This window comes from Eumetopias jubatus, unplaced genomic scaffold (genome assembly GCF_037043125.1).
Source record: "Eumetopias jubatus isolate StellerSeaLion01/CBP00866 unplaced genomic scaffold, mEumJub1_p1.0 scaffold_7, whole genome shotgun sequence".
In the NCBI taxonomy this organism is placed as follows: Eukaryota; Metazoa; Chordata; class Mammalia; order Carnivora; family Otariidae; genus Eumetopias; species Eumetopias jubatus.
Window position 1 is genome coordinate 831,256 of NW_028274813.1, and position 25,698 is coordinate 856,953.

At 62.3% G+C, this 25,698-nt stretch overlaps 2 protein-coding genes and 1 pseudogene across 6 annotated transcripts; 1 reads left to right on the forward strand and 2 right to left on the reverse strand.

Annotated features, from left to right (window-relative positions):
* The first annotated feature begins 2,278 nt into the window (after nucleotides 1–2,278).
* Nucleotides 2,279–2,896, forward strand: LOC114203696 (cofilin-1 pseudogene; annotated as a pseudogene).
* Nucleotides 2,897–9,122: 6,226 nt separating this feature from the next.
* TEDC1 (tubulin epsilon and delta complex 1) lies at nucleotides 9,123–20,152 on the reverse strand. Of its 5 annotated transcripts, none has more exons than XM_088024406.1 (9): nucleotides 19,991–20,152; nucleotides 18,550–18,881; nucleotides 18,366–18,462; nucleotides 17,763–17,965; nucleotides 17,322–17,477; nucleotides 15,045–15,143; nucleotides 12,488–12,574; nucleotides 11,918–12,085; nucleotides 9,123–10,964 (listed from the first exon to the last, which is right to left on the reverse strand). In XM_088024406.1, the coding sequence occupies exons 1-9, from the start codon at nucleotides 19,995–19,997 to the stop codon at nucleotides 10,641–10,643; spliced, it is 1,473 nt and encodes a 490-aa protein (XP_087880532.1). In that variant the 5' UTR covers nucleotides 19,998–20,152; the 3' UTR covers nucleotides 9,123–10,640. The 5 variants fall into 5 exon arrangements, with proteins under 5 accessions (XP_087880532.1, XP_087880535.1, XP_087880536.1 ...); XM_088024409.1 differs by lacking the exon at nucleotides 19,991–20,152 and adding an exon at nucleotides 19,780–19,865; XM_088024410.1 differs by lacking the exon at nucleotides 19,991–20,152 and adding an exon at nucleotides 19,629–19,708.
* An 894-nt stretch (nucleotides 20,153–21,046) lies between these two features.
* On the reverse strand, nucleotides 21,047–22,627 carry LOC114203431 (cysteine-rich protein 1). The gene is made up of 5 exons (XM_028096786.2): nucleotides 22,519–22,627; nucleotides 21,550–21,644; nucleotides 21,417–21,474; nucleotides 21,291–21,337; nucleotides 21,047–21,174 (listed from the first exon to the last, which is right to left on the reverse strand). The coding sequence occupies exons 1-4, from the start codon at nucleotides 22,556–22,558 to the stop codon at nucleotides 21,297–21,299; spliced, it is 234 nt and encodes a 77-aa protein (XP_027952587.1). The 5' UTR covers nucleotides 22,559–22,627; the 3' UTR covers nucleotides 21,047–21,174; nucleotides 21,291–21,296.
* Between the last annotated feature and the right edge of the window lie 3,071 nt (nucleotides 22,628–25,698).

The window sequence follows — 25,698 nt, forward strand, 5'->3', positions numbered from 1 at the left end:
TTATTTAATCTAATAAAGGGCATCTACAAAAAGCAGCAACAAAACCAAACAAAAAAAACTACAGCTGACATAACACCGAAGGACCAAATGCTTTGCCATAATTATGTATGAATTAACGAGGACAATGTACGTTCTAGTTAGCTACAGTAGAGGAATCTGGCAGATGCCGTTCCGACCGCGTAATAAAAATTAGTGGCACCAACCGCAGGGGCAGATTGGCCTCATGGGCTTCCTGGCGTGGCACACTGAGAAGGCGTGGCATCCCTCATGTAATACCCGTGCCCACCAGTTGGGGGACACGATGGAGGGGCATTCTACAGACGGGTCATGAAAGTCAGGAACACACAGAGGAACATTCCAGATGAAAGAAGACTAGGGAGCGGTGACCGGCAATGCACACAGGAGCCAGGCCTGGTCATGGACCCACGAAGGACATGGGGAAGCTTGCGTGGCCTCTGCAGATTAGACGGGGACACTGGCCCCAGTGGCTTCCTGATTCTGAAGGTGGAACTGAGGTTATGCAGGAGAAAGTCCTTTTGCTTCTGGAATACTCTGAGGTTTAAGGGGAACAGGTGTATGTCTGCAGCCAGCTCCCCAGAGGTACAGAACCACACGTGTACAACGTACTTATACATACTGTTCGTAATACCGAGGAATAAATCTAACAAAGGAAGTATAATACTTCTATCCAGAAAACCAGAAAACATTAATGAGTTACACCTAGACAGATGGAGATGTGTTCATCAATTGGAAGAATCAATATTATAAAGCTATCATGCCTCCTCAAACGGATCTATACAGTCCACGTAATTGCAAGCAAAAAGCCAACAGTTTTTCCCAATATGTGACAAAGTGATTCTAAAATATGTACGGAAATGCGAAGGGCCAAGAAGAGTCAAAACCTTCGTGAAGGGGGCGCCTGGGCGGCTCTGTCGGTGAAGCATCCGACTCTTGATCTTAGGGTCGTGAGATCGAGCCCTGTGTTGGGCTCCACGGCAAAAGTAGAACAGGACAAGCTTACCTAACACGGGTGGAGACCTGCAGTAAGGCTGGGGTCATGACCACTGCGTGGCATTCACGGAGCGTGGGGAGAGAACGGCAGATGCGGCCAGGCACGGAGGCACACCACCCAGATGGTAAGAAGGCAAATCACAGGCAGGAGGTGCTTTCTGCAGCAAGAAGGAGCGACAGAGGACTCCCATCCAGAACGCACTAAGAGCCTCCACCTATCGGTATGAGGAAAGACAACCCAAGGGGGAGAATGGGGGGAAATGCAAAGAGACACTTCCCAAAGGGTCAGTCGTGAGATGGCCAACATCTCTCGCCATCGGTGGGGCTGCAGTGAGACCCCACCGCACACCCCCGGGCGTGGCCGCACAGCCGAGTGTGGACGGGGGTCTGAAGCTGCTGCAGCTCTGCATGCCGATGGGGGGTGAGCCAGGGCACCTGCCTAGGAAAACGGGCCTCGCCTCCTGCAGCCGAGCACAAGCACACGCTGCGGCCGGGGTTTGCACGGTGGGTACACACGAGCCACCGACGGCCGTGGAAGCATTCCTTGAAACCACTAAAACTGCAAACAGCCGTGTGTCCCCCCAGCACGGAAAGAGGCCGATGAGCCGAGGGTGTCTGCACCTGCATTCCGTGTGCAGTGAAGATGATGGCCGTGCAACAATATGCATGAAGTTCACAAAGGAAAGAAGCCAGACCCAAGGAAGCAGAACATAGGACTTCCTGAGGCTCAGGAACAAACGAACTAAGTTACAGCGTTGACAGGTGCATGCTTAGGTGTCAGCCATGCAGAAAAGTGCTCGAGCTCCGCGGACCGTGTCTAGTTCCTGTCCCGCGGGGGTCCCACGGTGTTCGTTTGGGGTCACTCACTGAGCTCCGCCCCGAGAATTTGGAGCTTTCTGTACACACATGTGCTGTCATTCACAGTAAAATGCTCCAAGGAAAAAATTAACAGAAAAAGAAGACAATGGATAAAACATTTTTTTTTAAGATTTTATTTATTGACTTGAGAGAGAGAACGAGCAGGGGGAGGGGCAGAGGCAGAGGGAGAAGCAGGCTCCCCGCGGAGCAGGGAGCCCAATGTGGGACTCGATCCCAGGACCCTGGGGTCACGACCCGAGCCGAAGGCAGGCGCTTCACCGACTGAGCCCCCCAGGTGCCCCAGTGGAGAAAACATTTTTAAGTATGGCTCAGTCAGATCCCGGCAGCAGCTGCAGCGGCTCTCATCTCTTCTGACTCTCCTTGCTCTCTCCCTTTCGCTTCCAGAAACATGGCCTCGGGCGTGGCGGTCTCTGACGGCGTCATCCAAGTGTTCAGTGACGTGAAGGTGCGCAAGTCCTCAACACCAGGGGGGGTGAAGAAGCGCAAGAAGGCGGTACCCTTCTGCCTGAGCGAGGACAAGAAGAACATCATCCTGGAGGAGGGCAAGGAGACCCTGGTAGGGGATGTGGGCCAGACTGTAGACGACCCCTACGCCACCTTCGTCAAGATGCTGCCAGACAAGGCCCGCTGCTATGCCCTCTATGACGCAACCTATGAGACCAAGGAGAGCAAGAAGGAGGACCTGGTGTTTATCTTCTGGGCACCTGAGTCTGCAGCCCTTAAGAGCAAATGATTTATGCCAGCTCCAAGGATGCCATCAAGAAAAAGCTGACGGGGACCAAGCAGGAATTACAAGCAAACCGCTACGAGGAGGGAGGTCAAGGACGGCTGCACCCTGGCAGAGAACCTGGGGGGCAGTGCTGTCCTCTCCCTGGAGGGCAAGCCTTTGTGAGCCCCCTCCGGGCCCCTGCCTGGAGCATCTGGCAGCCCCAGACCTGCCCATGGGGGTTGCAGGCTGCCCCCTTCCTGCCAGACCGGAGGGGCTGGGGGGATCCCAGCAGGGGGAGGGCAACCCTTTCACCCCCGTTGCCAAACAGCCCCCCCTCGCCCCCTGGACCTTCCTCCTCCCTCCATCCCTGACGGTCCTGGCCTTCTCAAACTGCTTTTGACCTTCTGATTCCTCTTGGCTTGAAGCAGACCAAGTTCCCCCCCGGGCACCCCAGTTTGGGGGGGGCCTGTATTTTTTTAACGACACCCCAATCCCCCACCTGTTCCTCCCTTTTCCCATGCCGCCAACTTCTAACCACAACAGTGACTCCGCGCTTGTCTGTTTAGTTCTGTGTATAAATGAATGTTGTGGAGATGAGCCCTCCTTGCGCCACCTGGCTCCCCTCCCCTTTTCCCCTGGTCTTGGCCACCCATGGAGGCAGGACCAGTGAGGGACCTTCAGTTAGAAAAAAAATTCTGTTTAAGTATTAAAGGGAAATAACCAGGTGCCTGGCTGGCTCGGTGGCAAAGCGCACGACTCTTGATCTCAGAGTCATGGGTTTGAGCCCTGTGTAGGGTGTAATGATTACTTTAAAATATTTTTTAAAATAACAATAATAATAAAGGAAAATAACTCTGAACCTGGAATTTTATATCCAAACAAGTGTTCATTCACATGGGGGAGTGTGACGGAGGTATTTTCAGGCACAAAGGGGCCCGGAAAGTTTGCCACAACTGGATTACTTGAAAATATGTGTGGATTCAAAGCAGAAACAAATCTAAGAGATATGAAAAGTAAGGATAATCACAATTTTAGTAAAGTTTATGGTTATCTTAAAGAAAATATATTCATACTAGCTGAGGACTAAAATCTCATACAACACAAATAAGAATTTGGGAGAACAAAGGACATGAAAACATGCTGAAGTATTTATTTTGTTGGAAAAGGTAGAAATACAGATAAGTGTAAAAAAGTCATCAAAAGACATCATAAGACAAAAAAGTCATCGGGCGCGTGACTGGCTGGGTCGGTGGAGCGAGCGGCTCTTAGTCTCAGGGTTGTGAGTTCGAGCCCCACACTGGGCACAGAGATTACGTGAAAATAAAATTTAAAAAAAAAAGTCATCTGTAAATAAACATGAGAACAGCTTTTAAGTTAGGGCAACTGCCATGAAAACAAAAACAAAATATATGATGTTCAAGCCAACAAAAGAAAACTAGATCTACCCAATGGAAAGCAGAAAACAAGAAAAAGAAGGAGACAAAGAAAAGCAATGAAAGATAAAAATAAAATGCAGGGGCGCCTAGGTGGCTCAGTGGGTTAAGCGTCTGCCTTCCGCTCAGGTCTTGATCCTGGGGTCTGGGGATCGAGCCCCGCATTGGGGTTTGCACTGAGTGGAAAGCCTCCCTCTACCCTCTCCCTCTGCCTGCCCCTCCCCCTGCTTGTGCTCTCTTTCTCCCCCTAAAAAAATAAATAAAATCCTTTATTTTTTTTAAGATTTTATTTATTTATTTGACAGAGATAGAGCAGGAACACAAGCAGGGGGAGTGGGAGAGGGAGAAGCAGGCCTCCCGCCGAGCAGGGAGCCTGATGCGGGGCTCGATCCCAGGACCTGGGACCATGACCTGAGCCCAAGGCAGACGCTTAACGACTGAGCCACCCAGGCGCCCCAAATAAAATCCTTTAAAAAATAAGTGTACAATTAATCAGTTAAGACACAGAGATTCTTATGTTGGAATAAAATAAGTGAACAATATGCTGTATAAAAAAAAAGTCATGATGTTTTTTAAGACACAGTAAGGTTGAAACATAAAGGGCAGACAAGCCTCTACCAGGCAAATATGAACCAAATAAGAGCTCTCATACCATCTCAGTATACAGCTAAGTATACCTTAAAGCAGAAAAATAGCCTAAAGGACAAAGAATGAAGTTGTGTACTGGTAAAAGGAACACTAGGGGCGCCTGGCTGGCTCAGTCGCTGGAGCATCTGACTCCTGATTTGGGCTCAGGTCATGATTCAGGGTCGTGGGATCGAGCCCCACATCGGGCTCTGTACTCAGCTCAGAGTCTGCTTAAATCTCTCTCTCTTTCTGCCCCCCACGTACACACTCTCTCCCTAGAATAAGTAAATCTTAAAAAAAAAAAGTGGGGCACCTGGGTGGCTCAGTCATTAAGCGTCTGCCTTCGGCTCAGGTCATGATCCCGGGGTCCTGGGATCGAGCCCTGCATCGGGCTCCCTGCTCGGCGGGAAGCCTGCTTCTCCCTCTCCCACTCCCCCTGCTTGTGTTCCCTCTCTCGCTGTGTCTCTCTGTCAAATAAATAAAATCTTTTAAAATAAAAAAAAAAAAGTTAAAATAGGCCTTTTTACAGGAATGCAGGGATGGCTCGACGTGGGAAGGAGTGTTGGTGTAGTTGATGCAACGTATTTCATTACAAAAGGGTGAAGGAGAAAATCATATGATTGTCTTGATTAGTGAAGACAAAGCATTTGAAATCTATGATCTAAAAAAGCCCTTGGGAAAACAAGAGTGGAAGAAAACTTTCTAAAAGTCACAAAACTTCACGGAAAGCACACAGCGAGTGCAGCAGCTAATGGAGAAGCCTTGGGTGCCCGGCCCCGGCAGAGGGAGATAGGAATGCCTGCCGTCCTGCTGCCAACGGGTGGAGCGTTAGCCCCATGGCCAAAGTGAAACCACAGCCGCCACGGAGGCTCTCTACACCAGCAGTAACGGGGCATTTCGCGTCTCTTCGCCCGGAGCCCCTCCTGCCTGTGCTCAGCAGGCTGCGTCCTGACATGGAAACAGAGCCGTGGGACAGACGGGAACTGAATTTGGAGGACGGGCCAGGGCAGATCAAGGAGGAAAGGGCACGTCTGCGCGGAGATGGTGTTTGGGAACTGGCTCACCCTTTGGGAAACCAGGACACCACCCACATGGCAGACTCTGGAGGACAGAAAATGTGAGAGTGAAGGAAAAACCCGGGGAAGGAAACAAACGGAGAACATGGTGTAGGAGAGGCGGCCTGTCTCCAGACGCTCGCCAAAAGAACCAAGAAGCAACAAGACGATCGATCTGGTGAAAACGGAATTTGAGCTCTCTGTTCAGCAAAGCGGAAGTACCAGCAAGCGTTTAACCAGATGACAGAATGGAGAAGATGCTTACAATGAGTGAAACCAGGGAGGGATGTGCAGTCCCAAACACAAGTGACCAAATGGTTCACGCAGTCACATCAGAGGGCGCCTGAGAAGCGAAGCAGGTGCCGGTGAAGACGCTCCCGGTGAGTGTGCGGATGTCAGGTAAATTCGGAGACCGCTTAATGCCCATTCCCCCGCACACCTGCGGAAGCCAGACTGTGCTGAGGGAGGCTCTCGGGGACAGGAATGTCATGGCTGGTCGGAGTGGGGGCTGGAAGGGGGCACAACCAGGCGTCCCCAGCCAGGTGCAGGGTCCCGCTGCTCTGTTCCCGGGCTCCTGGCCCTTCTGTGAGGTTTGAGAAGGCGCGCAGAGCCTTGCAGGTTCCGATATCCTATGGAAGTCATTCTAGAGATGTAAGAACTCATGTTTTCAGTTTATGGGTAGTTGGGTTTTTGTTTTGTCTTTTTCGGAACTGCTGCTACATTGTTAGGACCTAAATATCTATTACACTTTTGGGTCCCGATGAGCAGACCTGTTAGATATTTATTCCGAGCAGTGGGTACTGGGAAGAGCCCCGGGGGAGAGCAACGCCAGACCCCAGGACGTGACCTCGGGGGAGAACCACCTGCCGCTGCCAAGCTCCCCCCAGGGAGACAAGCCCCAGGCCCATCCAGGCTCTGCTCCCGCTCACATCCTGGTGTCGCCATCACAGCCACATCTGGCCCTCGACGATCCAGACAGCCGGAAAACTAAACCAGAGGAGGGGTGTTTGCAAAGCCAGGAGCACCACGGCATTATCCACAACAGCCAGCGGCTGGGAGACGCAGAGAGAGATGTGGTCCGTTCATAAGTGGAATCTTCCGCACTCTTAGTTTAGGGGAGAGTCCTGAGCCCTGCAAGGCTGAACCGCGGGGGCACCGAGCACGGAGTGACCTCAGCCACTCACAGGACGACACACACCGTGTGACCCACTCATCGGACGTCCCTAGAGGAGTCCGTCCACACGGACAAAGTGGGGTGGGGGTGCCAGGGGCTGGGGGGTGCTGCGTGTGGATGGGGCCAGAGTAGCACTTGGGGAAGATGAGAAGGTTCCGGAGATGGTGCCTGGGGGGCTCAGTCGTTAAGCGTCTGCCTTCAGCCCGGGTCATGATCCCAGGGTCCTGGGATTGAGCCCCACATCAGGCTCCCTGCTTCTCCCTGTCCCACTCCCCCTGCTTGTATTCCCTCTCTCGCTGTGTCTCTGTCTCTGTTGAAAAATAAATAAAATCTTTAAAAAAAAATTAAAAACTGTCCCCAAAGGGGAGGTAACAAATCTTGGGTGTTATAAATAATAATCTGAGTAAACCAGATGGAAAAACAAGAGAGCCATCAGTTCACATGCCACACAACCAAGACAGCCACAGACCCTGGATCCAAAATCTACCAGAACCCACCCAGCCCCGCCTGCCCCCCCACCGCCTCCTCGGTGACCCCCAGCACGTCTCACCCTCCCTGACTCCCTCTCTGAGCACTGTGCGGCCCCACAAATACAGACCCCGTTTCCTCTGTCTGACCACCCCCTGGGCTCACTCGGTGCCCGTCCTCTAGGCCTCTGACCACCACCCTAACCCCAATGACACGGCCGTGGCCACCCTGTTTATGGGGTTTAGTCTCTGCACCCCAGGGCACTGTGTGAATCCTGGTTGACGGATGAGTGGGGAATGGCCAGTTCAGCCAAGAAGGGGCAGGGAGGGGAGGGTGGTGCTGGCCTCGCTCAGAACCCAAGACCCTGTGAGGACACAGGAGCATGGGCACCCATGTAGGTCTGGGGGCCACAGCCGCAGGGCAGGACCCGGCGGGGGGTGAGGGGGTGGCTGTGCACCAGACCACCGGCTGTGTCTCTCGGGAACACCTACAGGTGTCCACAGGAGGCGTCCTGACTGCCCAGGTCCAGCCAAGGTCGACCAATGGTGTGAGGAGGCCCTGAACTGAAGGGACAGGAAGCGAGCCAGTGGGTGGTGAGGTCAGCGCCAGAAGCACCCTGGAGCTGGCACGGGAAAGGTGGCCGTGGTGCAGCCAGTGAAGTGGATGCACCTGTGTGCAGGGCTCGCCCGTGGGTCCTGCTGGCACTGTATTCAATAAAACACCAAAGAGGGCGGCACGGGTGCAGCAGACGCAGGTCCACAAAGCCCACGGGCCATGCCACCGAGACCCCTCCCCGGCCTGTGTGGCTCCCGCTCTCGGGGTCTCCTCGTGGGTCACCGTCTGTGACCTGCTCTGCCTCCCACGTTCCAGGAGGCCTGGTCACCGTGCTGCCCGCGGTCCACTCCTACTGGGCCGGCTGCTGTGCGGGCGGCCATTGGCAGGTCACAGAGCATTTCCCAGCACTGGCTCAAGCCCCCCGCCCCTGGCCTGCGCTGGCCCTGCGCCCACCCAGCGGGTCTGGGTCACATCGTGACCCCGGACCCTCTTCTCTGGGGTGCCTGCCTCTGTCTCTGCACAAGTCTTCACAGGCACAGGGGAATTCTACTCTGGCTCGTCTGTCCTTGTCTCTGTGGGGTCTTCTGAGAAGCAGGTCTCCGGTGTCCCTGCGGCAAATGGAGCGTGGTGTCCTTCCCTCCCGCGGCCGCACTGTCCTTCACATCTCCCTGGGGAGCCGGGGGCTCCCACTGTGCCGACCTCACAGAAGCCTGCCTGCCCAGAGCAGCCCGCTGCCCCTCCTGACCCCGCTGCCCCCCGCTGCACCCCCCAACCCCTGCTGCCCCTCCTGACCCTGCTGCCCCCCGCTGCACCCCCCCTGACCCCTGCTGCCCCCAGCTGCACCCCCCTGACCCCTGCTGCCCCCAGCTGCACCCCCACTGTCCCCCGCTGCCCCTCGCTGGCCAGGCCAGGCCGCAGCCTGCACCTGCTTCTGTTCCAGTGGCTGTCTCAGGCCGGTGGACCTGTCGCGTCAGCGTAGGGGAGGCGGGGGAATGTCAGACGGCAGCCTGTGGACAGACTCGCTGGTTCTGCCCCGCGCCTCCTGCCCACCACTAAGTGTTTGCTAACTTACCATGGCCTTCATAAGAGCCACACAGGGCGCACCTGCTCCCCGGGCCACCATGAGTGTGCCTGGCCTCCCCCTAGACTGGGCCTCTTGGGGCCTGTCCCACCCACATACCCCGGGGTCCACACCAAAGTCACAGACACCATAGGGTTTTGAGTGGCATGTATTGGATCCACACATCAGCTTGACAAGGGGCAGCTCCGTAATCCTGAGCTTGCATGTGGCTGCTAAACCTCAAGTTCCCAAGGGCCAATGGGTGTCCTGGCTCAACAGCGGTCCCCAGAAGGCAGGGGGCTCTGGGTGGACTTGTTTCCCAGATGAGGAGGGTCCCATCGGTGGTTGGGATGGCTGAGGGCGTGGCAGGCAGAGAGGGGCGGCTGCAGGGAGTCCAGAGGGACTTCACACATTCGGAGGGCTGCAGGTGGAGGGTCGAGGCCCTGCGGGCCCTGGACCACAGCTGGGGCCCTGAAGAGGAGCTGGGAGAGGGGCTGTGGTTTGGAGGGAGGGACCCCAGCCCAGAGACTGTCCAGGGGCCAGGCCTGTGAGGAGAGGGTCAGGGATGCCCTCCTGACCAGTCTGCCTGGACTGACCAGTGCAGACGGAGCACTGGTGTGTCCCCCAAGGGACGGGGAGGGGCCGGGGTGGCTGAGACCAGCCCGGTGCTTCTGGGTGTGAGCGGTCACTCCAGCAAACCCCCAGCCAGCCAGGAAAAGCCAACGAGAGAACGTTCTGCCGTGTGTCCTTGGGCCTGACCTGGCCGGCCAGAGGCAGCCAAAAGGCCCCTGTACTAGCCCCGCAGGAGGCTGGGGTTCAACTGCCCTGAGCCAAGGGGAGCCTGGCGAGGGAGGCAGGATGAGTCTGTCTGTGCCTGCTGGGTGAGGGGTGCCGAGAAGCTGGGCCCTCTGGGATGGAGGGGGGCCTGTTCCGGCAGGCTGGGGGCCACATCCCCCGGACACAGATGGCTCTTTGTCAGGGCCGAGCCCAGTTCCCCGAACAGTCTCATGCACAAAGCCCCCTCTGTCCACAGTGGCCTCCCCCTCACCCCCAGCACCACCCCCAGGAAAGGAACAGCATCCCCCACCCCCAGGCTCCCAGCCAGCATCCCTGCCCAACACACGCACACACACCAGGCACAGGCTCAAGGTGGGGCGTGCAGTGGGGCCAGGACGCAGTGTGTATGGGGGCATCCAGGGCTATCCCTTCCCCCAGGACCCTGATGCCCAGCCCAGGCTGCAGGCCGTGCCTGACCCTCCAGCATGGGGGCAGCCCTGGACCAGCCCAGCTTTGGCCAACCACTACCCAGGGTCCCGTTCCCCTGGGCCTGAGCACAGACCTGACCCTCCCCAGGCAGGAACCTGGAAGGGTGGCCTGGGGAGGCCAGGGCAGAGCTTCACCCCTGCAGGGAGGCCTCTACAACTTATTTCTGCATACTCTCTTGATCCTGAATGCCCACAGACCCCACACTGGGCCTGTCGTGCCTGCCCCCAGTATGGCTAGCCAAGGGCCCGGGCTGCGCCCAAAGCAGGGACATCCAGGGCTCAGGGGAAGCACGCCACAGGGTTGTGCCTGCATCATCCCTGGGGCCACCCTGAAACCTGCCCCTCTGCGGCCCAGCCAGGGCGTCAGGGCAGGTCCCCCTCAAGGAGGCCACACCCATGGGCCCTCAGCGACCGGGCGGCAGGATCCAGAGAAGGCCGGGCCGGGCTCCCGCCAGCCTGGTCAGCTCCTGCCAACACCGGGTCTGCAGCCGGCCCAGCACAGCCTCCAGGCAGGTTTCCCGGCTCCTCAGCACCCCAATCAGCTCAGCAGCCCGCAGGCCTGGGCCCCCCGAGGCTCCGGTGTCTCTCTTCACCAGCCGGCGGGGCCCATGGGTCTGGGCCAGGGCCTCACCTTGCTCCCAGGCCCGCTGAAGAGTGGCCAGCTCCCGTCCCACGGCCTCCTGTGAGGCCCGCTGCACAGCAGTCCACTCTGGCCCCCAGCCTCCAGCCTGCATGGGGGAGAAGGTAGCTCTGGAGCCTGCCCAGGACACCGGCTTTGCGCCCCCTTGGCCCCAGCACCAAGCCCCAGCAGCGCCCTGAGAAGGGCTGACAGCCCAGACCCTGCTCCTTTCCGGGAAAGGGGCCGGCCCCAGTGCCAGCTCTCCGGCGCCGCCCTTCCAGCCTTCACATCACCGGCTCCGGAGCCCTGAGCCAGCAGAGGGGCCCCGGGGACACAGCCAGCAGCCTGATCCCCCGAGGGCCCTGCAGCACTACCCAGCTGCAGGCCCCACCCGCTCACCCAGGCCACCAAGTCCCCCGGGGCCCGTTCAGAGCCAAGCAGACCCTCGAGCCACACCAACACTACCCAGCACGCCGGGGTCAGTGTCAGCCTCGCACACCCACTGTCCTCTGCTGAATCGGCCTCTCCCGCCTTCCCAGTGCTCCCAGGACAGGGGAAGCATGCAGCAGGGCTGACCCAAGGGGACACTGCCTGCATTGGCCGCTTCTGACCCTCCAGAAGGGCCCGTCCCAGCTGGCCTGGGGCGGGGCAGTGAGAAGAGGCTGTGCCCCCAGGTGGTGGCCCTGACCCTGGCCCTCGGTGGGCTCTGCCCCAAGGACCTGCGCCGTGGCGGATGGCTCGTGTGAAGCGCCCACAAGCATCAGGCACGCCCCAGCGGCCACCACAGCAGAGGGGAAGGGGCTGCTAGCAACACCCCCGCCCCTCACAGTGTCCTGGAGACTTTAGGGTTAAACTGCCCGCAAGTTCCTCAAGATGCTTCAGAAAACTGAAGGGGCTGTGGCCTGCGCAGTGCAGCGTGGGCAGGGCTCACGTGAGGACACTGGGGACTCCTCCTCACGCACCCCCCCAGGCCGCTGCAGTCGCCCTCCCAGCTTCGGACTCAAGGTGAGTTCCACGAGGGGCTGTGTCAACACACCCTATGTCAGCGCCCCAAGCCCTCACCCTGGCCTCCCAGGCCACCCGCCGGGGTTCTGCCACTCCCCGCAGCTCCTCATGCAGGGCCTGCAACTCCCGGGCCACCAGCTCCAACTCGCTGGCCCCCACCGTGGGGATCCTGGGCAGAAACGTGGGCTGTGAGGCCTCCAGGGGGCAGGCGCCCAGGACCGTGTCCTGCAGAGAGACCCAAGTAAGAGGCAGGCAGCAAGCCCGGGCCTCGTAAGCACAGGCCCAGGCCCAGTGGCACAGCCAGCGGGGACAGATGGCACAGAGGCCCGGGGACAGTGCCCACCCCCCGTGTGGACAGCCACCCATCATGCCAGCAGGCCTGGAGCCAGGGAGGGCACAAAGGCCAGACTTCTGGAAGGCTGGACCCCTCAGGGCAGGTGAGGGGACAGACATCTGGGAAGGGCCCCTGGCTCCAAGCCAGCAGGCCTGGGTCCTAACGCCAACCACACAGTTGGGTGTGCATGTGGCCTCCCCGTCTCCTGTCCTGTCCGGGAAGGAGGGAGACGCCCCCCGCCCCCCCAGGAAGGCTGTGGTCAAGGCTGGGAGCAGGGAGAGAGCCAGTCACACCATCCACTTCCAGAAGACCAGCTCCTGCCGCCGCCACACCAGGGCGGCCTCCAGGCGCGCATTCTCACTCTCCAGCCTCTGAAGCAGCTGTAAAGCAAACCATAAGCCGTGGCCAGGTCAGAACCCCACTTAGGACCCCCAGCACCAGCAACGCAACCAGCATGCCCACCAGTCCCTCTGGCCTGCCAGCCGGTCATGTCAACCACCCACCTGCAGAGCCACCTCCCCACAGGCAGGACAGGGCAGCCCCACCTCCAGGCACCACCAGGCCGACCACACCTGCGGCCCCCACACTGGCCCCAAACGTGAGTCCCCATAGGGCCAGGAGCTGACATGGAGCACCCTCGACTCGGGACCTCTGCCCCACACTCTCACTAACTGGGCGCTGCACCCAAGACACAGGCAGAGAAGAAAGCCCCAGTCTTTCTTCTCTGCCTGTGTCTTAGAATGGGGAGCCCCTCCTGTGGGACCTAGGAACCCCAAAGGCAGGGGGGAGGCTGGGCCTGCACAGCCCCACACCTGCAGACCCCACACAGACACGGGGACCCACAGACAGCCAAGTGCTCTGGTTCTGGCTGTGGTAACACCTGCCCAGCCTTGGCCTCCAGAAGCTGGGGGCAGGGGGAGGGAGGAGGCAGGAGTTAGGAGTCCCACCACCAGAGGGCCCACTGACTGCTGTAGAGGTGCAGCGCAAGCCGGCCCCATCTCCCCCGCCCCGCCCCTGCCACCCCCACCAGGAAGCCACAGGCCTGCCCCTGCTCCTCTGTGAATGCAGCAGCCAGCACACACCGGCCAGGCCACAGGCTCTGCTCCTTCTAGGAGAGAGGTGCTGGGCTTCCTGAACCCAGGACAAAGGGCCAGCTAAGAGCTCTGCCAAGCCACCACGCCCGAGGGCTGGCGCACATGCCCCACACAACCGGCACGCATGGCCCGGGGTCCCTGCTGGCCAGGAAGGGGCCCCTGCTCCACAGCAAACAGACGGCCAGCCAGGCAGCCAGGAGCCTACTTGCTGCAGCTGGAACAGGGGCTCCGGAGTCAGGATGGAGGCTCACCCGCAGAAAGAACCACCATGGGCCTAGGGGAGCACAGTCTGGGAGTGGGGCATGGGGAGGGTGCAGGCCACACGCATGCACACAGTTCACGTGGCTTCCGACCACAGACCCCAGGTGCGCCCCAGCTCCCCGGCTTCAGGCAAGGCACAACAGGAAGAGGCAACAAATCCCCTGTGCCCCCCCACTTTCGGGCCCAGTGCTGGAGCCTCCTAAGGCAGCCACCACCCTGGGTCCACCCCACTGCCCTGTGGCCAGGCACAGGGACGTGAGAAGGCTGCAGGCCCAGCTACTCCGCCGCATGCCTGGTCACGCACAGCAACCACAGATCACTCCAGAAGCTTCTGGGACCCATCCCAAGAGTGCAGGTCCTTTGGGGACACTGGCCCAGGCTTCTGCCAGTCCCCCCCTCCAGAAACCTTGGAAGGAAGCCAATCGTGACCCCATCCACCTCAGGCTGTCTAGAGTCCTGCGGCACCAACACAGCCCAGCCTCAGACAGGAGGGGGAGCCACACAGGCCCCCACGCCACAGGGCCCAGGGCCCCAGGCAACACCTGGCTGGAACTGGTGCAGTTTCTGCTCTGCTCCAACCCGGGGCGGGGGGGGGTGGGGGGGGCAGGAAGCCTGGGCCTCGCTGAGTCACCTGTAGAAGGGGACCTAGCCAAGGGCACCTCGGGTCACCGAGATCCCGCCTCGACACCGTGGAGCCCTGGACAAGTGCAGCCCTGCCTGAGCAGGGCCAGCCAGGGATTGGCCGGGGATGCAGGCCTGGCAGGCACCCTCAGGTGGCTACCCCAACCCCACAAAAGGGAGCACATGACCCCAGAGCTGGGATCTGCGGGAACCGGAAAGAGGGCCCACACCAGCCCTGAGCCTCAGCCCTCCTGCCTGGCCAAGTGCCCCCAGGCTGGACAGTGCCAGCCTCACATTCTGGGCCAGCCAGAGCCCAGCCCTCAGGTGACAGCCAGCCCTGGGCCTGCCCCAGGACACCCTGGCCATGCCAACCCAAGAGAAAGAAACAATCATGACAGATTAGGGTCTCCTGAAAAGAAAGTCAGCGAAGTGTGGGGCATGCTCAACAGCCCTCTTCTTACGACCTCGGTCACCAGACAACCCCTGCATGGGCTCCAGGCCCCAACACCATACGCTTGAACGCTTAAGCAGTCTTCCTTAATTCCAGAGGCTCCCCCCTCACCCAGCTGCCAGCCCAGCCTAGACACCTGTGCCTCTGGGGCCCTAACCATGCCCAGCCACATGAACACACAGCAGCTGGTCTGGATTCCTGCACCACTGGATGGTCTAGGGAGCTGGGGGAGGCCCTGAGGACGTGCCTGTCCCCCACACCAGCAAGATGGTACGTTGGGCAATCACCCAGAGCTCATAGCTGGTTGGCTGGGTCCTCCTCAGGCCCCTCCCCACCTCAACCCCCACCACCTCACGTCTCTGCAGTCCTACACACCAACACACACCAGCCTCAGACAGGAGGGGGCCCCACGCCAGCCCTCACCTGCCGGCCGCCCTCTGGGTCCCTGAACAGCTCCGTCTCAGCAACAGACAGGTGGCCAAGGCTACGGTCACTGTGGCAGCCACGGGTATAGGAGTGGATCTGAAACAGGCAGTGCAAACCCCAGGATGAGCAGGAAGGGGCACCTCTCCCAGCACTGAGTGAGGTTTTTGGAGCCTGCCTTGTAGGCAAGGAAATGGGCCACGCCTCACCAGGGTGCTCCAGGGAAGGCCAGGGTCAGGCTCAGGAGAGTAGTCAGTACTGCTGGGCCACTGGTCCAGGGCCCAGGCCCCTCCAGGAGGCCCCTGCAGTGGGAGGGGCCTGGGCAGTCCCGCCTATAACCTCCCCATCCCACGCAGTTCCCGGGGGTATGGTGGGGATGGAATGGGGCACCAGTGCTTCTCCCTAAGCTCACTGACTGCCAGGTCCATGTGGCGGGAGAAACAGCCTCTGGACGGGCTAGGTGGTCCAGTGGAGCCAATGGCGGGGACAGAGAGTGACTGTTTGGGTCTGGGGGGCAGAGAAGGCTTCCCAGCAAGATAAGACCTGAAGGCATCACAGAGGTTAATGAGTAGCTGTGTCCCAGCAGGAAGAGCAAGTAAAGCCCAAGTCAAGCAAGAGAGACACAGGTTCCAAGAAGGGCTGAGGATGCAAAAAGCCTTCTGCAGGGGTGCAGGGGTGTACAGGTACAGAGGTGCAAGGTGCAGAGCTCAGAGATGCACAGGTGCAGGGTGCAGAGGTACAGGGTACAGAGGTGTACAGGTGCAGCATGCAGAGGTACAGAGGTGCACAGGTGCAGGGGTGCAGAGATGCAGGGTGCAGAGATGCAGGGTGCAGAGGTGCAGGGTGCACAGGTACAGGGTGCAGAGGTGCTGGGTGCACAGGTGCGGGGTGCACAGGTGCAGGGTACAGAGGTGCAAGATGCAGGGTGCACAGGTGCAGAGGTGCAGGGTGCAGAGGTGCTAGGTACAGAGGTGCTGGATGCAGAGGTGCAGGGTGCACAGGTGCAGGGTGGAGAGGTGCGGGGTGCACAGGTGCAGGATGCACAGGTGCGGGATGCACAGGGGCAGGGTGCGCAGGTGCAGGGTGCACAGGTGCACAGATGCACAGGTGCTGGGTGCAGAGGTGCTGGATGCAGAGGTGCAGGGTGCACAGGTGCAGGGGTGCAGAGGTGCTTGGTGCAGAGTTGCAGGGTGCACAGGTGCGGGGTGCAGAGGTGCAGGGTGCACAGGTGCGGGGTGCAGAGGTGCAGGGTGCACAGGTGCGGGGTGCAGAGGTGCAGGGTGCACAGGTGCAGGGTGCAGGGTGCAGAGGTTCTGGGTGCACAGGTGCTGGGTGGACAGGTGCTGGGTGCAGAGGTGAGAGGTGCACAGGTGCAGGGTACAGAGGTGCAGGATGCAGGGTGCACAGGTGCAGAGGTGCAGGGTGCACAGGTGCACAGATGCACAGGTGCTGGGTGCAGAGGTGCTGGATGCAGAGGTGCAGGGCGCGCAGGTGCTGGGTGCAGAGGTACTGGATGCAGAGTTGTAGGGTGTGCAGGTGCAGGGGGCACAGGTGCAGGGTGCACAGGTGTACAGGTACAGAGGTGCAGGGTGCACAGGTGCTGGGTGCACAGGTGCAGGGTGCAGAAATGCTGGGTGCAGAGGTGCTGGGTGCACAGGTGCACGGGTGCAGAGGTGTGGGGTGCACAGGTGCAGGGTGCAGAGGTGCTGGGTGCACAGGTCAGGATGCAGAGGTGCAGGGTGCAGAGGTGCATGGCTGCACAGGTGCAGGGGTGCAGAGGTGCTGGGTGCAGAGTGCAGAGGTGCTGGGTGCACACGTGTACAGGTGCAGGGGTGCACAGGTGCAGGGTGCAGAGGTGCATGGGTGCAGGGTACACAGGTGCAGCGTGGGGGGGCCCAGCACTGAGGAGCCCTATGCTGGTGGGGGTCCCAGCCTCCCTGCCCAGCCACTTCTCAGCCTAGACTTTGCACTAGACCTGTAAGAAAGACCTGTGCCCCCACAGCTAAGCCTTACCAGCCCTCAGGAACCCTACAGAAGCTGCCCACTGCCCATCAGCCTACACCCAGGATGTGGCAGAAGGAAGGGGTACCTTCCTCCCGGAAACAGGCCCAGGCAACAGCGGCTCCCCCAGGGCCCAGAGCCCATTTCTGCTCAGAGACAGAGCCTGAGGCCCCTGATGACTTCCGGGTCCATCCAGGCCTCAGGCAGAGAGGGAGCTGACAGCCTGTACCACGGAGAGTAAGTGTTCCTGGGTGGACAATCCTCAGGTGACAATACCTTGCCCAGGAGGGCACACTGCTCCTGCTGACTGGTGATCAGGTTTCGCCACTGGAACCGCAGCTTTCCCATCAGCCACTGCAAGTGGCGTATGTCCACAGGGCCATCTGCTTCCTGGCGGGGTGGGAGTGGGCCAGCACTGGCCAGGGCTTCACACTGGAGAGGGCACAAGGGTCACACCCTGTTCCCATATCCCGTGCGGAGACCCCAAGGGGGACAGAGAAAAGAGGCTCCTGGAGGGAGAGCCGTGGGCCCCCAGGGGTGCCAAGGGGAGACTGTGAGCACACACACCCCACCCTGCCCGAAAGGAGGGGCAGGGGAGAAGGCAGGGGCAGGGGGATGGCAATGCCGACCCCCACAGGGCTGCCCTGAGGGCCGGCCCAGGCTGAACCCAGGCTCCCCACCAGGACCCAGCCCCACGCCCCCTTACAGCATACGCACCTCGCACAGGGGTATCTCGTCGCCCAGCCGCACGCGCGTCTGGGCCAGCAGCTGCTCGAGCAGGGGCCCGCGGGCCAGCAGCCAGGCCAGGGCCAGCAGCAGCTCGCGGCTGCCCTGGGAGCCGTCCTCGGGGAGCTGTGCCAGCGCCCTCCTGGGGTAGCCCTGGGAGCGCAGCGCCGACTTCACCAGGTGGACTTGGGCCTCTGGGGATGGGGGACCGCCTGCTCAGGGGGCTGCCCACTGGGAGAGACCTCGCATGACTCCCAAGCAGAAGCCAGGTTTGGAGGGAACGATCGGGACTCAGGATGAACGGGCCGGGGCTAATACGGTGGGCGGGGCTTTGCCCGAGCAGGTGGAGTGGGCGGGGCCAGGGCCTGCAGGGGCGGGTTCTTACCAGGGAGGCGGGGCTAACCGGGCTCGAGCTTTACAGGAGGCGGACCCAGCCACAGGGTCTGTGAGTGGACAGAGCTGGAGCCCGCAGGGGCGTGACTTAATGTGGGGGCGGGGCTAATTGGGGCAGGTGGGCTAACCGGGGGCGGGGCTTGCGTGAGCAGGTGGACCCCACGGTGAGCGGGCAAGTCTTACAGGGAAGGCGGGGCTTACCCAGGGCCGGGAAGGCCGGGGAGGCCGGGGAGGCCGAGGCGCCGTCGGCGGGCAGCGGCGAGAGCACGCGGAAGAGCAGCTGCCAGAGCGCCGGGGCCTGGAGGGATCAAAGAGCGGCATTCAGCGGGGCCGGCCGCCTCCCTGCGTCCGCCCGGGCCCCCGCCGCCTGCCCCGCGGGCCTCACCGCCTCCGGACGGTCGAACTTGGCGCGGCGGAAGATCTCGGGGCTGGGCCCGGCGGGCAGCGTCTGACTCAGCGCGGCGATGGCCTCGGGCAGGGCCCCGACCGCATCTCCCCGGTGCCCCCGGAGCCGCCGCCGCCCCATGCAGCCGGCTTCCCTCGGATCGCGCGCCGCGGCCGCCGGGAACTCCCGGCGTCCAATCACCGCGCAGGTGCCGTCCCTGCTGGGCCGTCGCCCAGTCACCGAGCGGGCGGGGGCACGCCTCCAGCGCCGGCCCAATGAGCGGTGCCCAGGCCTTTGAGTGCAGTCTGTTCTGTCCAGTGTGGAGGCATTTCCTGTGCGGCAGAGACCAGTTGGCGTCGATAGCTCCGCGGGGTCCACCCTTGCGGCCCAATCGCGTCGACACCCGACACCCGCCTAGCTCAGACCCCACCAATCAGCGCCTCAGCCAACCTTGAGCCAAAAGGCAGCCTAGGAACCGCCGGAGTGCCCGCGGCCCCGCTCCGGGCGCCCCCTGCGGCCGGGAACGCAGCGCAGCCGGGCGCCACCGACCCGCGCGGGAGCCCCTCGGCTTCCGCGAAGCCCGGCCCGGCCGGCGCGCCAGGGGCTCCTGCGGGATGCGGGCGGCCCCCTCCGCACCCCAAGCCCACACCCGGACTCCGGCGCTGGCCCCCCGGCCTGGCTGCGCTGCACGCTGAGCCGCTCCTTCCGCAGCCGCCTCGGCGCGGCCACTGGCAGAGCAGTCTGGCGGCTGTCGGACGCGGTGCTCGCCGCCGCTGTGGCGGCGGTCCCAGAGCCCGGCAGTGCGCACGGACGCCCCGGCGCGTGAAGGAACCCGGGCGCGCAGCGCTGCCGCGTGTCTACGGTGCGCGCGCGAGATGCCCCAAACGGCAGATGGCCCGCACGGACGGCGCTCGGACACCAGGGACGGCTGCAGAGCCCTGCGCATTGGTTAAAGCCGGCGAGCCGCACGGGAGAATTTTGAATGTGTGGCGTGTAAATTACACCTCCCCGAAGCGGTGGAAGGGACCGAGCTGCCAGCCCTGCCCACGCACCCCTCCACCCGCCGGCCGTGGCCACACCTGAAGGAAGTGCGTCCGGGCGGGTCCCGGCGGCCCGCCCCCGGTCCTCACCTTCGCCCGCTTCCCTCTGGGGCACTGCCGGCTACTACCGCAACCTCCCAGGAGGCCCCGCCCCCGTGGAGCCGCTCACCTCCCCCTCCCCGGCCCCCACCTTCGGCCCCCTTCAGCTCGGCCCGGTCTGGTCTCCGCAGGCCACTCTGCGGACGCCAGGTGGAGTGCCCCGGGGCCTTCAGGATAAAGACCACATTCTTGACCCACCCGCCCAGCCCACCAGCCCTTCTCTCTGGGCCTTCCATCAGAAGCGCTTTTCTCCACCTGGTCCTGACCCCCTCCGCCCGCAGGCGTCAGATCTCAGCACTCACCCTGCATCTGCCCCACCTGGCTGCGAGCTACACCAGAGCCCAGCCCCAGAACCGGTAGGAGGCGGGAGCCTTGTTCAGCCCTGCCCCTCCCAGCACTTGGTGCAGATTTTCCTGTGTACCCGGACTCCTCACTCTGGCACAACACCCCACTGAATCTCCAAGCCCCCAGCCCCCACCCTCCCACTGTCCACTGAGAAACCCTGCCTCACCTTAGCACCATCTGTTCCTTCCCACCCGGTCCCTGCAGATGAACTCTGGCTCCCACCTCTTGGAGTTCTGTAAGTCACCCAGTAACCTAACCCCACCCTACAAGTGGCCCTTGAGACCCCTCAACAGACTGTCCAGCTCAGGCCTGCAGCAGGGCCGACGCCTGGGAGGGGTGGCCCTCTGCCAGGGCTGGAGTCTGAGTGGCCAGGGGGGGATGGGGAGGGCTCTGAGTGAGGCCCAGTCTGCAGATGCTGCCAGAATTGACATGGGAGTTTCCAGAAAGCCCCCAACTATGCAGGCCCAGCCAGTCCTCCAATTCTCCATTTAGTGGCTGGCCACTCAGTACTGGGGGGGAGAAGGGGGGGTGTCCAAGTGCATGCTCCAGCAGGAACGTGGCTGGCCTGGTCCATCCAGGCCGGTGGGTTAGGGGGACAAGGGTGGGGCAGGAAGTGGAGAGAGCAGGCAACGACTCCCCACCACAACTCCCCCAGAGCTCAAAAACGGAACCAGGGTGAGCACAGCTGATTCACCCTGTGGCCACCAACCACTGACTCTTGGGCCTCATGTTGACCCTCCCTCTTGGGCACATCCCAGAACCTCTGGAGGTCTGGGGCATTTGCGGAGCTGGGCGCTGGAGAGCTGAGCCACATGGGGCCTTCCAGGGTGGCCAGCCGCCTGCCTTGTAGAGGAAGCTTCAGGCTGAGGTGGCCCCCAGCACAGCACCCCGCCAGGACGATGGGCAGCAAGGCCGGCTGCTGCAGGAAGAGCCAGGGGCCCTGGGAGGGCTTGGAGACGGCCGCAGCCCCCTCCCCCAGCCCCCCCCCCCACCTCCACACACGAGGGCAGGGCTTCTGAGTGTTCAGCTTTATTGAGGGCATGGGAGCCGACAGGGGGCCCCGGGTGCCTGGGGATAAGGCCTGCAATCAGCCTGGAAGGGCAGTGGCCGGGTGGGCAGCCAGGGATAGCGTTTCCATGACCTGCGCAGAGAGAGACAGAGACAGAGGTGAGTGCAGGCCCAGTGAGCAGTCAGACCGCATTCGGGCGTGGGGGGGCCATCCCAAAGGCCTGATGGTCTGGGCTGGGGGAGATGTACCTGGGTTTACTTGAAAGTGTGACTCTCAGCTCCACCCCGCCCAAAGCCTGCAGACAAAACAAGTAGGCAGGTTAGGGGTGGCCAGGGGCTGGGTGGGGGGCCAGGCCAGGGGCCGGGGAAGCATACCTTTAGGCCCGAACATGGAGGCATAGCAGGGGTGGTTGCAGTAAGGCTTGCCTTCATGCTGCAGAGAGAAGGGCCATGAGGCGCTGTCCACCCTCACCCTGCACCCCTGCTGCCCTCCAGGCCCCACACCTACCTCAGCGTGGCCCCCTGATGTCAGCGTCTTTCCACATTTCTCACACTTAAGGCAAGGCCGATGCCAGTCCTTCCCCAGAGAGGTCACCCGCTCAGCTGCAGAGGCACAGACAGCACCCCCCACCCCCAGTATGAGACCCTGCTCTGGGGTCACAGGGCACACACACCAGCCTTCACCAGTTGCCTCTGCCCTTGGTCTCACCCATGCCCGCCTGGTGGCCCACCCCGGTCTCAGCCCTGTGCCCCGTCAGTAGGGAGGGGCATCCCCAGTCCCCTAGGCCAATCCGGCCAAACAAACGGGAGGGGGCGCTGGGTGGTACTGCAGGAGGAGGCCTCGAGGGCCAGGGGTGGTGGCCTGGGTGACCCGCCGTGGTGTAGTGGGTGGGGAGTGCAGGGCGCCCTTCTCAGGGGCGAAGGCGGGAGAGACACTTCCCACTTCCTCCCGCCTCTCCCCTGGGTGGGCCCCGGGGCGCGGGACAGGGAGGCTGCACCCGGTCCACAGCGCGCCCGGGATCACGCCTCGGGCGCCGGTTTCCGCGTCTGTTTCTACTTAGCGATGGGAGGGGCGGCTAGAACGCAGCGTTTCTCCCTCTGTCGCGCGGTCCCCTCCCAGGGCACGCCGAGGGGGGACGGGAGAGCTGGGGAGCCCCAGCGACCGGGAGACCCGGAGAAGGAGCACCCAGACAAGGGGAGACCCAGCGGGACCGAGAGGAAGAGACAGCGGGGCGGAGACACCGAATCAGCAGAGACAGAGGGCCATCCCACGCCGGGGTCCTGACCCGCACACCCAGGCGGTGGGCGGCAGCGCTGAAGTGTCGGCTCTCGGCACGCAGCCCCAGGGTCCCCCGGCGTGCCCGGCCCTCCGGAGAGGCCCGGCCGGGTCGTCCCTGGGCCGCGCTTCCTAGTGGGGGCGGCGCGGGGCGGCGCGCTCCCGGCCGGGGGTGAGCTGGGGTAGGCGGGGAGCGCTCACCAAAGTACACCTCCTTGTCGCACTTGGGGCACTTAGGCATGGCGGCTGGGGGTCCCGCGCAGGAGCAGACAGGAGAGCTGGACTGGGTGGGTCCGGCCGGGTGCGCGCCTTTCAAGGACCCCAAGACCCCGCCCCTTTGAGACCCGCCCTTCGAGACCCGCCCCCTGAGTCCGGGATCTGGACCCAAGGACCTGGGTTCCAGGCCAATCAGCTAAGAAAGGTCATCTGGTCCACCCCCACCTTCGGGCTGCACCCGGGCCTAGCCGACTACCGAGCGGGGGTGGGGTGGGGTGGGGTGGGGTCGGGGGGGCGTGTCCAGGGAGCGCTCGGGATCCGTGGGGATGTGCTGAAGGGGCGGGGATCCTCCCGGGGCTGCAGCCCCGCCACTCGCCTAAGGTCCAGGATCTAGGGAAGGGGCTCCCCAGGGCCAGGAAGGCGCTCCCCAGCCCTAGTCCCAGCCCGCCGGCACGTGCCCGAGCCCCCAGATATTTGGGAGCCAGGGAGGGGACGAGTCACCGCCAAAATGCAAATAGATGCAAACCAGCGTGGGCGAACTTCTCCCCACACACTTTGACCCGACCCTGTCCCAGACAGAGAGTTGGGGACAAATTACCAGGGACGTCTCAGCCTGGTAGCCCCCCAAAACTGCCCGCCGGCCTTAAGCACACGTGGAGCCAGGAGGCCCGCCGCTCCCCAGTTCCCCATCCCCACGGGACATCCCGGGCTCTTCGAGCCCCCCACCCCCGCCGCTGCCTGGGAAGACCATTGGACAGCAGCCCGGGGAATTTAGAAGAGGGGACTCCGAGACGGGGAGTCCCCTCCCTCCGCGGTAACAGCGATCCGTGCGGGGGCGGGGGACTTTGCTGGGGATGGTGGACGCGGCCACGTCCAGGGCATCTCGTGTAGGGAGGGCTCCTTATCTCTGCGGGAAGCGCCCCAGCGGGCACGGTGGGAGTGGTTCCTGTCCGCCGCCCAGGGCAAGTGGGGGCTGGTGCCAGGTGGAGACAGTCCGACACCCTGGGAGAGGGCCCAGGGGCCCGGTGGGGTCTCCCACCCTCCTTTTAGCCCAGGCCTGGGTGGGTGGAGTAGGGCATTGCTTCTCTGAACTGTCCTCCCTCCTGGTCGCTGGCAGCCAGTCCACCTTCCCCCCCTCCACTGGGGAGGGGCCGTCCCCCCTCTCTGAGGACCCTTCACCTCCCCTCTCAGAGGCCCACACCCAGCTTCTTGGCTCTTGGGCGCCTACTCCGCTTCTCTGTCAGTCCAGGCCCCAGCGAATCTGCTCCTGCCCTGCCTCCCCTTTGTCCGCGGCCCCTCCCTTCAGCTACCATCGTCCTCATCTCCCCATGACACACCCGTCTCTCAAAACAAGAGGGCTCAGCGCCTCTCCAGGCCCCATCTTCATGGAGACCATCCTCTAACAGGACCCAGGGGCTCCTGGCCTCCCCACAAAGGCACTCAGCCCTGACAGCACCCAGTGCCTCCAACCTCACCCTCCCTAAAGCCCACCTACCCCCCATAGGCCCCTTGCCTGGCACTGGGAGAGGGGAGGGAAACCGTGGGTGCCCCCATCCCCCGCGCCCCTGTGGGGTCTGGCTTGGGGTGAGGGTGGCAGCCCCCGGGGTTTAAGGGCCAAACCCCCTGTGAGGATGGCACACCAGACCCCACACCCTCATGCCCTGCTCCTCACGCTTCCCTCCAGTTGCCCCCTGCTCCCCGGGACCCCCTTTCTGAGGCCACAGCTCTGCCCCCACCTGGACTCGGCAAGCCCTGGCGTCTGCAAGGCTTGCACCACATCCCAGAAACCCTCAGTGGCTGGCTGCCCATTGCCCTCGGGAGCTGGGGGGTGCAGCCCATGCACTGGCGGAGCCCACAGACTCCCTGCCATGGACACTGGCCTGCTCCAGCCTTGAAGCCTCGACGCTGTCACGTCTGTGCCCGGCGCTGGAGCACCTCAGTATGGGTTCTGCAGGTAAGACCACCAGCCCAGCCTCCCCCACCACCCCTGCCAGTCCCTCGGTGTGTCCCTGGCCTGCGCCCAATGCTGCTGCAGACTGGTGGGGGTAACTGGGGTGGGTCCTGACTTCCCTCACCTCCTGGCTCCAGATCTGGGGGAGAGCAGGAGAGCGGAGGGCGAGGCAGAGGGACTCACAGAAGCACGGACACAGCAGGGGACAGAAGTGTAGACAGGCCAGAGAGGCAGGGGCGGCTGCAGGACGCCAAGGTCCCTAAGACCCAAGACCACTGGTGAGGCAAGGGTGGGGGTGGGCTTCTGTCACAGTGGACCCCGGGGCTCTGGCCACACTGGTCACACGTACCCCCTTGCAGCTTCCTGAGAAGGCTGCCCTGCAGGGGTGCGCTGGGCGGAGGCCTGGGCTCCAGGCAGGGCTGCCTCCACCTCTAGCAGGATGCTGGACCACGCATGGGGTGCTGGCTGCGCCCACGTGGGTCCTGCTGTCCGCGGACACGGCTGTGTATGAGTGCATCTGTCTGGGCATCCCAGCTGCCTTGCCATGTTTCCCCATCCAGCCCACACCCCCAGCCCACCTGCAGGCTCCAGGCAGGTGGGGCTGGGAGCCAGCCCTGTCTGCTTCTCCACCCACCCCCCGTCCCAGGGATGCCCCGCCTCACTGTGACCACAACCCCGCCCACCATAGGGGAGCCCCCCCTTTGAAAACTGGGGTGATGAGGTTCTTGCCAGCTTTCCTTGTTGTTGTTTCCCGTTGCCATGGTCACAGGACTGCAGAGTGAGGGGTGGATGCCAAAGGGGGCCAAGGGCCATGTGACTGGCCCTCTCGTTGGTACACAGCACAGTTGTTCCAGACATTCAGACACACTCTCACGCACACACACACTCACACTCACTGAAACCCTCCCAAATCGTCAGCCACAGACTGGCATGCTCCTCCAATCCCCCCGAGCTCCCCAACCATCTTGCCTGCCTGTGAGGATGGGACCCCCTCAGCAGCAGCAGCCCCCATCACCCCCCAGACTCTATGTCCAGGCGCACCCCCATCTCAGGCTTGCCTGGGTACCAGTCGGGGCCCCAACAGCCTACCGGGAGACCTGGGCCCCACCGCGTGCAAGACCTCCTGCTCCCATCAGCTCACCTGGCTCCAGATGCACCTGTGGCCCAGGCGGTCAACCTGACCGAGAACCCCCAGCCAGTTCAAGACCTAAATC